This window comes from Nyctereutes procyonoides, unplaced genomic scaffold, assembly GCF_905146905.1.
Source record: "Nyctereutes procyonoides isolate TBG_1078 unplaced genomic scaffold, NYPRO_anot_genome, whole genome shotgun sequence".
Taxonomy (NCBI): Eukaryota; Metazoa; Chordata; class Mammalia; order Carnivora; family Canidae; genus Nyctereutes; species Nyctereutes procyonoides.
Window position 1 is genome coordinate 33,153,388 of NW_026575120.1, and position 13,445 is coordinate 33,166,832.

The following is a 13,445-nucleotide window of genomic DNA, read 5'->3' on the forward strand; positions in this document are numbered from 1 at the left end:
TTCCCTCATGACCAATGATGTTTAACATGTTTTCATGTGCTTCCTTGCATCTGTATATCATCTTCGGTGAAATATTTGTTCTTGACTTTTTTGCCCATTTTGGGGTAAGATTGATTTTATTCATTCATTCATTCATTCATTTAGAACATGCACAAGCAGGGTGAGGGGAAAAGGGCGAGACAGAATCCCAGACTCCCCACTGACTGTGGAGCCTGACATGAGGCTCCATCTCATTGTCCCTGAGATCATGACCTGAGCCAAAATCAACAGTGAAATGCTAACCAACTGAGCAACCCAAGCACCACTGCCCATTTTTTTATTGGATCGCTTTTTAACTATTGAGTTTTAAGAGTTCTTCATATATTCTACATGGAAGTCCTTTGTCAGATATATGGTTTACAAATATTTTCTCCTAGTCTGTCAATTGTTTTTTCATCTTGATAGGGTTTACAAAGAGCAAAACATTTTTATTTTGTTTAAGTTCAATTTATCTTTTATGGATTATATATTTGTTCTTAAGCCTAAGAACTCTTTTCCTGTCCTAGATCCCAAAGATTTTTCCCTTTTTTTCTAGAAGCTTTATGTTTTACATTTTACTCTGTGATCTACTTTGAGTTGATTTTTGTAGAAGGCGTGAGGCTCATTTTTTTGCCAATATATGGCCAACTATTCCAGTTCCACTTGTTGGAAGGCTATGCTTACTCCATTGAGTTGTTTTGTGTCCTTGTCAAAAACCAGTTGAGGATATTTGTGTGGGTCTATTTCTAGGTTCTCTATTCTGTTCCATTCATCTATGTGTCTATTTCTCTGCCAATACCACACATTCTTGGCTACTGCAGCCAAGTTTTGGAATCTGGTAGACTGATTCCTCCCACTTCACTTTTTTTTTTTCCAAAATGGATATAGTTATTTGAAGTCCTTTGCCTTTCCATATATATTTTAGAATAAGCCTATCTATGCCTACAAAAAGTTTGCTGTGCTTTTTATAGGAATTGCATAGAGCCTATGGATCCGTTTTGAAAGAACTGACAGTGTGGAGTGTTCCAATCCATGAACATGCTATATTTATTTATTTAGGTCTTCTTTATTTCCTCTACATTTTAAATGGCAATGTATTTTAATTTTGGATTCAATGTGTTCATTGTTGGAATATAGAAATACTATTGATTTCATGTGCTAATCTTGAATACTGAAAACTTGTTGAACTCACTTATTAGTTCAGGATTTTTTTTTTAATTCTTTGGTATTTTTCTATGTGGACAATGCTGTCATCTGAGAGTAGAGGACAATGCTTGCTCCTTTCCAATCTAAATGCTTTTTATTTATTTTTTCTTGCCTTATTGCAAGTTCTAGAACTATGCTGAATAACAGCAGTGAGGGTGGATATCCTTGCCTTGTTCCCAATCTTAGGAAAACACACTCTTTCACTGTTAAGTGTGATGTTAGCTCTTTTTTGTAGATTTCTTGTAGATACTTTTTAAGTTGAGAAATTTCCCCTTTCTACATGAGAATTTTTATTATGAACAAGTGCTAGATTTTGTCAAATGTTCTTTTCTACATCAACTGAATAACCACGTAATTTTATTTTTTATGCAATTTATATGTAGATCATTTTGATTTTTTTTTTTAAAAAATATTGAACCTGGGATCCCTGGGTGGCGCAGCAGTTTGGCGCCTGCCTTTGGCCCAGGGCGCGATCCTGGAGACCCGGGATCGAGTCCCACATCGGGCTCCCGGTGCATGGAGCCTGCTTCTCCCTCTGCCTGTGTCTCTGCCTCTCTTTCTCTCTGTAAGACTATCGTAAGTAAATAAATAAAAAATTTTAAAAAAATATTGAACCAGCCTCAGCCTGGAGTATTTGGGTGGCTCAGTCAGTTAAGCATCTGACTCTTGATTTTGGCTCAGGTCATAATCTCAGGGTCATGAGATTGAGCCTGGTGTTGGGCTCCATGCTCAGTGAGGAGTCTGCTTGAGATTCTTGCCCCCTCCCCTCCCCTTTCCCCCACTTATGTTCACTCTCATAAATAAATAAATAAATAAATAAATAAATAAATAAATAAATAAATAAAATCTTTGTGAAAAATATTGAACCAGTCATGTATACCTAGAATAAACACCACTTGGTTGTGGTGCATAATTCTTTCTATAGATTGCAGGCTTTGATCTGTTGATATTTTGTTGAAGAATTTTGTATCCAGGTTCTAAGAAATACTGATCTAGTTTTCTTTTTTTGTACTGTCTTTTTCTGGCTTTAGTATCAGGGTAATCCTGGCTTCATAAATGGAGTTGGGGATTATTACTTCCTCTTTTATTTTCTGGAAGAGTGTGTAAAATTGTTAATTATTCTTTAAATGTTTGGTGGAATGCTCCACTGAAACTATCTGAGCTGGGAGACGTCTTTTTCAAGAAATTTAAAATTATGGATTCAATTTCTTTTATGGTTATGGGATTATTCACATTGTTTATTTCATCTTGGATGAGTTTTAGTAGCTTGTAGTTCTCAAGGAATTTGTTCATTTCTTCTAAGTTGTCAAATTTATTAGTGTGACGTTGTTATAGTTGTCTCATATTATTTTAATGGTTGTAGAATCTGTAGTGATGTCCCATTTCGTTCCTGATATTGGTGATTTGTGTCTTGACTCTTTTTTATCTTTGTTAACTTATGTCTTGACTCTTTTTGTCCTTGTCAGTCTTGCTAGCTGTTTATTAGTTTTATTGAGTTTTTTCCAAGAGCTAATTTTTTTTGTTTCATTAAATATTTTTCTGTTTTCAATTTCATTCATTTCTGCCCTTGTCTTTATTATTTCCTTCCTTCCATTTGATTTAGGTTTTTTGCTCTTTTTCTAATTGCTTGAGGTAGGAACTTAGATTATTCACTTATGATTTTTCTTTTTTTCTAAGATAGTACTTAATGCTACAAATTTCTGTCTCAACACTACTTTAGCTACAGACATAAATTCCAATTTGTTATCTAATTATAATAGAGTGATGTATTTGTTTTCTTTCATTCTATTTCTTGTTTCACTTGTTTTTCCTTTTTATGGGTTACTTGAACATTTTTTAGAATTCCTTTATGACATTAAAATTTTTTTTTCTATATCACTTTGTGTACTGTCCTTAGTAGTTGCATAAATATACATATGTAATTTTTCAGTCTACTGTTATACCACTTTGAGTGATGTGAAGAAATTTTACTTCCATTTTGGTCCCTTTACCTGCATTATTTCTTAATATAATTATCTTAAGCATTATCTCTAAGTATACAGAACCCCATATCAGATGGTGTTATCTTTTTTTTTCAACCATCAAGTATGATCTGAGAAACTCATGAGAAGGTTAGTCTGTTATTTTTTAGGCACTCCATATTATTCTTTCCTTGCTGAAGTTCCAAGCTTCCTTCTGTTATTATTTCCCTACTGTTTGGAGAACTTCCTTTACCATTATTTAAGGGTAGATCTGCTAGTGACACATTTTCTTAGTATTCCTTCATCTGAAAACACTGTTGTTTCTTCTTTCCTGAAGTATATTTTCTCCTGGTATAGGACTTGTGATCGACAGGCCTCTTCTCTCAGCATTTGAGAACTATGCCACTTTCTTCTGGCCTCCATGGTTTCTGATTATAAATCTGCTTTCCTTTGAATTGGTGTCCCCTATAAATAATCCATCCATTCTCCTAGCTGCTTTCAAGATTATTTTTCTGTTCTTAGTTTTCAGAAGTTTAAATATGATATGTCTTGGCATGGGTTTCTACGGGTTCCTCCTATAGAGGATTCACTCAGCGTCTTGTGTTTTTTGCCAAATGGGAGAAATTTTCAGTGATTATTTCTTCAAATCCAGGTGGCTTTTAAGCATATTTTATATTTGAGAAGCTTTGCTCTAGAGTGGATTTCAGGGGTCCTGGAACCCCTCAAATTGTATACAAAATGCTGTAAATATCCATGTTTCTTAGGGAATGTCTTCAGCTTTCACTAGATTCTCTAGAGGTCCATGAAATTCACCATAAATTTCATGAAAGGATTGTTTTATAGCCATATTCAGTTGTTTGTGGTCTTCTTGATTAAGAAACAATAAAAACTACTTGGTATACTTTCTTTCCTTCTACCAAATCTTTTGAATTTCTGTTTCCCAAAGATTGCCCCCCCCCCCAGTTTTGGAAAATATGATCATTCAGGTGAATATTTTCTGAGTGCCTAATAGCCTAATATATGCCAGCCAAATTTTTTCCCCGTTTTCCCTCTAGTCAGTGAGGAGTTTTAAAAATTAAAGCCATTTTTAGCTTTTGAAAAGTTCTCAGTGACTAAGAATTCAGAATAAACTTTGCTGCTTTCATATCTTGTGACTTTACTCTTTAAAATCTATTCCTTACTGCTCTGAGCTGAATATGACAATGGTCACATTATATCCTGAAAGTACAATTTTGTAGACTAAAGACATGGCATTATGCAGTGGATCCATTTATCATCACCACTCAAGTTTGCTTCATACAGTTGGTAGCCAAACACTCCTAGTTCCTCCAAGCAGACTCATCCCTGGACAGTTGCACACACAGATCCCTCTACCTAGTGAACCCTCACCCCCTTTGCCACTCACATTCCTAAACTAACCCCTGCTTATCTTTTGGAATTCAGTTTGAGACGCACCACCTTTGGGAAGCCTTTATTCTCCCAGCACCAAGTTGGATGTGCCTCCAATGTTACCCCTGCTTGCCAGATGTCACACTGTGTGCTGATTACCTATCACTCCCATCAGACTGTGTGACCCTTGACAACTGTGACTGGGTCTTTGTTGCTTTTATGCCCCTGGTACTTTAATAAACGTAACCAGACATGTACTCAAGTGCCAATTCCACTCAGAGTTCACTAACACCAGCTGACTGCTCCTTTCCTCCATTTCTTCATTAATGTCAGAAATATCTGCTGAACTACTTCATGCACAGGTGTGGCAACCAGATGTTCATCCCTTCATCAGCAGATTTGATCTTTCCCAAATTTTCACAGAATTTATTAATTAACTTTAGATTTTTTCCAAGGATCAATATATAAGTGTTTTGGCCTTTTTTTTTTTTGCTAGAATATCTGTCTCCCCATTTTTAGACAATATGGACTACACTGACCTCTGCCATTTTTACTTACTACTGGGTCTTATGAATTCTTTAATATTGTGGTTGCATTTACAGATATATCTTTTCTATTGGGCTATGAGCTTCTTAGGATGCTCTGGGAGGGACTCTGGGACTCTCCCCAGAGTTTCCAAGGCCTGGTGCAAGGTGGATTCCAGAAATGATTGTGGAATGAAATTTGATGCTAGATCATCACAGCTCTACTATTCCTCATGATTAGCACACATATTTCCACATCTTCTCCACACCTTTACTTCCTATTTGTCTTTTATTCTTCATTCTAAGCATGGGGAATTCTTTTTGGAAAGGGGAAATTGGTAGATAAATACAGAACATTTTAAAGTAGTTTTTTTTATTCCCTCAGGTACTATCTTGGTCGCCGGATGTTTATTGTTATCTCTGAGCCAGACATGATCAAGCAGGTGTTGGTTGAGAACTTCCATAACTTTACCAACAGAATGGTATGTAGTTTTCTCTCTGCATATGGATGAATGGGGAATCATTTCTAAGATTCAAGGACTGCACATCACATCTAATAGGGATGTGATTGGGCCCCTTATCGGGTTTAGATCAGTTTGACTCAAAATAGCTCTCCAAAGAATTCAGGTTTTCAAAAGAGACACACAGCACTGGTAGAAAAGAATGGCATTTGCATTTAAGAAATGCTTCAAGAAAGCTAAAGCTCAAGAGAAGTTCTGGCTAATAAAAATGCTAAAACCAGAAGGGTTTTTTTTAAAGCTTGTGCTCAAAGCTAGAAGAATCCAGAGGGCGCAGGTCAAGTGACTGAGGAAGACAGAGGAAGGTTAATAAATATCAGAGGGAAAAGCAGAATTTCAAGCCTCTTGTGCTTCCATCTTTCCCAGAGCGTATAAAAGTCTTAAGGCCAGAAAGGGAAGACAAGCAACATTACAAGGGAAATTTGTCCCCTTGTAGCAGGAGAAGCCTGTAAGAGGGCTCCCCAGGGTCAGTTCAATCCAATCCACTAAAGAATGTGTACATTCCATCTTTTTGAGAAAGTACATATCCTCCTACTTTTTATCTTTGTTGAGGACTCTTAAAGAATGAAAGAGCTGACTAATAGTGGCACATATTAGTGTTGTTCCTATTCCCCAAAGATGAAGAGGATAGGAATTCTAGCAGAGAAGACCACTAATCTCTATGTTGATTCTTGGAAAGATTCTATCAGGAATGAATGAACACTTGCTTGTGAAAATTGAGGGAATCACAATCTTTTTTGGGGGAGGCGACAAATTAAACTCAACTACCATTCTTATAGGAATAATAGGTAATATATGCACTTTTCTTGGTTATTTGGCAAGCTTTTGCACACCCACCATATGCCAGGGGCTGTCTAGGTGCTGATTTTAAAGAGCTAGAAGATGCAGGCTTGTCCTGAAAGAGCTCACAGTCTAGTGACAGTGGGAGACAGGTGAGTAAACTGGTATTCTATGGTCTGGTTATGTGTGCTGCAGTGGGAACCACTGTGCCATCCAGGATGGGGCCAGGGGAAGGCTTGTTAGATAGATCTCTGGGGCTGAGTCCTAAAGGTATTAGCATAGCTCCCCTGCATTCTGTGCTGGTTGAGCCACCCAGAGTGGGGTTTTTTCCCTCATAAAATTTCATGAGAACGTATGAGATTGGTACAATTATCATCTCTATTTTCTAGACAGGGAGACTAAGACACAGAGGGCTTAAGTGACAGCCCTGGTCATGTGACTAACAGGAGGAAGAGCAGGGAACCTCGTGCCACCACCCCCCACCCCCACCCCCGACTCAAGTCCTTACTGCCCCACTACCAACAGGTGTCACTGAGTAGTTAGGTGCTCCCCCCCAACAAGCTCATCTTCTGGCCCCAGGGTGTCATGCCCAATTCCAGTTATCACATGGCCACTAGAAGGAGGTGACTGCCTGGCCTGTAAACACTGTCACCTCAGGGTAGCTAAAAGAATTGCAGAAGTTTAACTTCTCCGCTGCCTCCCCAAATGTGATGTTGCTACTCTGCTGTTCACAGTCTCCTGAAGTTCTCTTCTGGGGTGCTGCTGGGATCTTAGGGATGGAGGCTGATGGTCAAGTGCAGTTGTAGCATACAGCTCTGCCGGATTCAGTAAGGAATGTCGATTAAAGAAGCGGGGAAGCCAGTGAGTCCCAGGACCTGGACCCCCAAGCTGCATCCCAGCAGGCAGGGAAGGCACCCCTGAGCCCCCCTGGCGGTGACATGGGACCTAGCAACCACATATCTCTGTATTGCTTCATGTGACACCCGGATGTCTCCAGGGCATGAACCCCTGAGAGCTGACCTGGAAGAGGGCTGTGCGCTGACATGCTGGGGACATACACTCAGCACACGAGTTCAAGCAGGGAGCACAAAAGAAAGTTGCCTCAGCTTCAGCCAGTTTCTCCTGCAAACCATTTGTTTGTCCTGACTTTTTCCATCCCCTAGATCATTTTTTTTTCTACTTCCCAGACTACGATTCCCCAGAATATGGTTCCTTTTACCTTCTTCTACTGCACACAATGCCCTTGGGATAAAGTTCAAGCTCTCCAGATGAGACTGAAGGGCCTTTGTAATTTAGATCCATGACATATGCTCCAACCTGGCCTCTCACTGCTCCCCAAGGCGGGCTGTGGCTCCAGCGGGACCAACCCCTCCATTCTCTCTGCGTCCTGCTCTAGAGAGTCCTGCCCCCGTGCCTTTGCTCAGGCTGCCACACTAGCTACATCTGGAGGCAGCGTAAGAGTGGGTCTTGTGTTTGCTAGCAACGTGAGCTGGAGTAGATCATTCACCTTTTTAAGCTTCTCATTCCTCCTTTGGAAAAGGGGGATCAGATCTACCTCACTGGGCTGCTGTGAGGCCAACTGAGGTCATGCAGACAACCCCACCTTCTACTCTGCAAGCATTAGCTGCTCTCAACAGGAAGACCCTCCACTCCTTCTACAGCCACTCAACCCTTCCCCAAGGCTCTCCTTAAATTCTGGCTCTTCCAAGAAGCCTTCCCTACTTCAGTCCACATTTGCCTTTCCCCTTGTTCTGAACCCTTGCAGCATTTGTCGTGTACACCACATCATCATGGACCTCATTGTGCCTTCTTTTTTTAAAATATTTTATTTAATTTATTTATTCATGAGATACACAGAGAGAGACGGAGAGAGGCAGAGACACAGGCAGAGGGAGAAGCAGGCTCCACGCAGGGAGCCTGACATGGAACTCGATCCGGGGTCTCCAGGATCACACCCTGGGCTGAAGGCAGGTGCTGAACCGCTGAGCCACCCAGGGATCCCCACCCATTGTGCCATCTATTTGCAGTTAAATGAAGGTATGGCTTCCATGCTAACTTGATTATTAGCTCCTTCAGGGTGGTGTTCTTTTTAATAGCCATGGCCCAAACACAGGATGACTATTCAGTACCCAATATATTCTTGTTCAAATGGAACTAAATCTCTGTCAACTTAACATCCTCCCCAGAAGAACCATTCTCCCCTACCTGAAGCTGAAGAGATTCGATCCACACCTCCTCCTCTTGACCATTCATAAACACGGAAAAAGACCCATCAAAGATGAGATCTCTAGGAAACCCCAATGTTTATAGTTTTCCATCTGGGAATGTATTCATTTATCTTTAGCTTTGTTTATGGTCTTTAAGCCAATTCCATATTCATGACAAAACAATCCTTAGTGACTCAATTTTTTAAAAAGCATCTTTAGAGTGGGATTTTCTCACAGGTTTTTGAAAGTCAAATTAAATCGGGTTCTGTGGTTCCCTCTTATCCATATGCTTATTTATCTGCTCAAAGAACTCAAGGAGATTAGTGAGGCGTGCTTTCTTCATACCGACACCACGCTGCCTTCTCTCTAATAAGCCATGTTTACTTAAGTGTTCAGCAATTCAGCTTTATTATACATTCATTCAGTAAACATTAAACGCTTACTCCATGCAAGCTTCTACCAAATGGTCCCTTGTGATACGGAAAATACCTCAGCATATTAGTTGGATACATGAAGTTTGAAGGAACTTAAATAACGCATGCTTTCATTTTTTTGACTGAGAGCTTGTCTCCTCACAAATCCAGGCTTGACTTAGGCATGTCCCAGAGCAGCCTGGTGGAGGATGGTTGTCATGTGGGAAGGTGGGTTTGGCTCTAGCGTTTGATGTGAGCTGTAAGCGTCCCACGAGGGACCAACGGCTGGAGGTGAGGTGACACCACGGGGAACTCCCTGACACACATCCGTACAGAGCAAATAATATGAATTCAAACTTGTTGAATGAAATATTTTTTCAAACTCGAGAACCCTGGGCTAAAGAGACCACGAGTCAGACCTGGAGGGCAGTTCTCATATCTAGCTTTCAAACTGGCGTTTCTTAAGGCCCTCACTTCCGTGTGAGGTCTGGGCCGCTCCTTGTCCATTCTCTGGATGGCCTCCAATCCATGCCCTCAGCACTTCCAGAAGAACCTCCATGGTGCTGTAGCCACACTTCACCGTTAAACCCAAATCAATCTTCTCAGCATTCCTAGAAGTTCAGTTGTCCCGCCTCAGGACCTTGGGGTTCTTTTTTTTTTTTTTTTTTTTAAGATATTTTTAATTAGCTCCCCTCTGCTATCAGGTACTCAGTGAAGCCATGAGGGCAGCTCTTTTAAAAGAAAAAATCTGTGGAAACTGGAGTTGGGCCCACATGACTCCACAGAAATGGTCATAACCAGCAGTGGGACTTCCTATTCCTGGCCTCCCCACTCCGGGCCTGGAGTGGGAGAAGTTGTGGGAAGGTTGATAAGAGGTAGGGTGGTCCGTGGTCCGTGTTAGATTGGTTTGGTTGGACGGAGTCATGGAGAGAGCATATTCAGTCACTAAACTGCTATCAGGAGCTCTAGGTTCTGCTCCAAAACGACAGCATGGACCACGGGTCAGGCTGCAGGCATGCCCATCTCCAGTTCTGCCACTGGCATGGGGAGTGGAGGTGGCAGGCTGTGGTAGTTGGGTGTATGTGTGTGTGTGATATGTGGTTCCAGCCCTCAGGTCCTCACAGGCAACACGGGGTATCCCCTGTCCAGGCGCAAGTTCAGCCACACCACCGACTCACAAAAGTCACACCTATAGTCACATAATGGATTTGATGAATGGTTTTATCCAGAACCATAAAGACCCAAGGGCCTGGGTTGTCCCAGGTGCTACCTCTCCCCACAGACACATGGGAATCATTGGTTTCCCTGTGAAACCACAAGCCCTTGGCACTGGCAAAGATTACGAAAGTTCTAAGGCAACTGAGTCACTGAAAACCTTATTACTCCCTGCAGCAGCACCCCATTCCAAAGAACAGGAGCGTGTGGGCTTGTTACAGAGCTCATGAGCACGGAAAGCTCCATCCAAGGCTCCAGATGGGGTGGGCCACCTGTGTGGGGCCCCAGGGACCTGCCCATTGGTGTCCACTGAGGCAGGGGCAGGTAGGCTCCGCAAGCTTGCCATAAAATTGCCCCCTACACCTCTCCAACTGGTACCTCTCCACTGACAACTTTTGAAAACTTGGCTTATCTAGAATTTCTGATCCTCTTTCCCTTAAGTAAGACATTGAGTGAATGAAGCCATTCGGTTTTCACATGTGAGCCGTGAGACTTACACTGTGAGAATGGTGTTTGGACCTGACTTAGGGAAGCTTATATCACCTCAGTCAAGCCTTGAATGCTATTTTTAGCTTTGTGGGGTTAATTTTTTATTTAAATCCCAGTTAGTTAACATACAGTATAATATTAGTTTCAATGATTCAACACTTACATACAATACCCGGTGCTCATCACAAGTGCATCCCTTTTTCTTTCTTTCTTTCTTTTTTTTAAAGACTTATTATCTAATTTAGAGAGAGAGCAAGCCAGAGGGGGTGGGGACAGAAAGAGAGGGAAAAGCACACTCCTCTCTGAGCATGGAGCCCAACGTGGGGCTTGATCCCACGACCCCAAGACCCCAACCTGAACAGAAATCAAGAGTCAGATGCCCAACCTGCTGAGTTACACAGGTGCCCCACAACAAGTGCCCTCCTTACTCCCCATCACCTATTGCCCCCATCCCCCTCACCTCAATCTGGTGACCATCAGATTGTTCTCTACAGTCAAGAGTCTGTTTCTTGGTTGGCGTCTCTCTCTTTTTCCCCCTGACCCTTTGTTTTGTTTCTTAAATTCCACATATGGCTAAAATCACATGGTATTTGTCTTTCTCTGACTGACCTGTTTCACTTAGTAGCTTTGTCTCTCTTGAGAAGGGTCAGTGCACATGATAGGCCCACAGCCCCGAGCAGGGCAGAAGTTCATACTTAAAACCCAGACTGCCGAAACCCAGAAACAGATGTGCGCAGCCCCATTGGCCTGAGCCCTATTTTGAGCCAGGACTCTTTGATCTCACACACTGTGCTGTGCACAGGAGACCCTCCAGCCTGAGCTGGGAGCATCTCATCCTGGGATGGGCTGCCCCTTGGAAGCCCCTGCATCATAGCCATAGTGAGATCCCCACACCCTGAGAGCCTCCCCCTTTCACCTGCTTTTCTCGTGTCTGGACATTGGTATGCAAAAGCCAGACCCGGGGCACCACACGTGATCGGTAAAACTTAGCTCCACGTTTTCAACTTGGTGGGGAAGTGTGAACCCTAACATTTTTAAAGGAGACTGAGTGCATCCTGAAGCCTGACAGAGGCAAGAATAGTGCTAAGTGGTATTGATTTGAATGCTCCAATGCTCTTCTGTCAGAGTCTTGCAGAACTTTTTCAAACTTCAAGATCTTGCTGAAAATGATTTCACATCTCATGTGTCACCTGACCCTTGCTTCAACAGGAAGCCAGCTTTACATTTTTTAAAAAGAGAGATAAGTACAATCTTGTTCTTATATTTAGGCCTCCTTTCTTTAACTTTTGTGGTGGCTGAAGTAGAAGTAAGTGTATAAACCAGGAGATTAAGATCTAGAACTTGGGGGAGAGAACAGTAAAGGAGCCACAGAAGCAATTCCGGCACCTCGGTGGTTATATTCCTGAACGTCTCATGAAATCAAGTCACTGTGCCTGTGAGTCCTACCCCTCCTGCTCCTCCTCTGCCCTGATATCTTTTAGTAACACCCTGTTTCTCCCCCGTCCTCCCCACCTTCTGTAAGCCACGGCCCAGCAGTAAGGTAAAAGGCACATGGCTTGAATTTAAAGAAATGAAATCAGATTCTGGATTTGCTGCCTTTTGTTAGCTGAGTCTCGTGGACCAGTCCTTCAACTTCTCTGGGCCCATTTCTTCTGCATCGAGTATGAGCGTCAGACGAGGTACCCACCAGGCGTGTTTGGTTCCCAGTGCAGGTGGCAGTTGGCACCATTGGGCAAACCATGGCATCCCACTGGCATCCCAGAGAACCATTTAGAGCTTCAGATGCGAGGGTCCCTCTTCGAGCCCACCAGGAGAGTTTCTTTTCCCAGCCAAGCACAACAGGTACTAAGTCAGAGATACCTTGTCCTTCCTTAACACTGCTTCTGGCAAGAAACTGCTGAGAACTTTCGAAGGTGTTCCTTGGAAGATTTAACAAGCCCCCCTGGCTCCCTTCCCCTGTCAGGAAGAGGCCATGCTGTGGGGCATGGGGCTTGCAAAAGCACAGTTCCAAGCCTGTGGTTTCCTCCTCTTTGGTAGATAAAATGCTAGGAACTCTCTATCAGGCAGGACCACCAGAGCCCATATCAGGACTTAGTCCAATTTAGAAGAGGTCCCCTTCCTTCCACCAGCTGATACCGAGTTGGCAGACGGAGCCCGATCTGGGTTGTGCCCCCTAAGCCAGGCCCTCACTCGGAGGCCAGGCTCTCAGACCAGTCAAAGTCTAAGGCAGAGAGAGGAAACAAAGTGTATCCCTTAGGATCATTTTCTATGGCCAAGACTAATGGATGAAAACTGTCCAGTGGAGACAGAACACTTTTGCTGTTTCAAAGCACCAAATATAAGCCCTTTTTTGGTTAAAATCTTTGTACAGCCAGATAGCAATTGTCTTATGTTGCAAATAACATATCATCAGGTGTAGAATTTGGGGTGATCCAGGTGAGAGAATTCTAGAGCTTTTGTTGATTAACATAATAAGGAGCCATGTAAGAGGATTCATGTACGCAGGTGAGGAGAGAGGTCATGCTATGGAGCTTCCTCATCTGTGCAAAGTTGTGCAAGAATTTGAAAGTCTGCAACACCGGGCCTAGCATTTTTGTGATCATGGCATACTTTGATATTTATATTCTTACAGCCTACTTGACATACGTTACACTGAACGGGTTGGTAATTCTGGCATCGTGACTGATGATTTATAACAGTATCTTGGAGTCTTCAAAAGCATCTC

The 13,445-nt window shown here is 42.3% G+C and overlaps 1 protein-coding gene across 1 annotated transcript in view; it reads left to right on the top strand.

The window, feature by feature from the left end:
• TBXAS1 (thromboxane A synthase 1) overlaps nt 1-13,445 on the top strand; it is a 161,799-nt gene that overhangs the window by 71,372 nt on the left and 76,982 nt on the right. Inside the window, exon 6 of the mRNA XM_055335529.1 lies at nt 5,484-5,580. Within this exon, the coding sequence (XP_055191504.1) occupies nt 5,484-5,580 (97 nt within the window). The remainder of the gene's footprint in view (nt 1-5,483; nt 5,581-13,445) is intronic.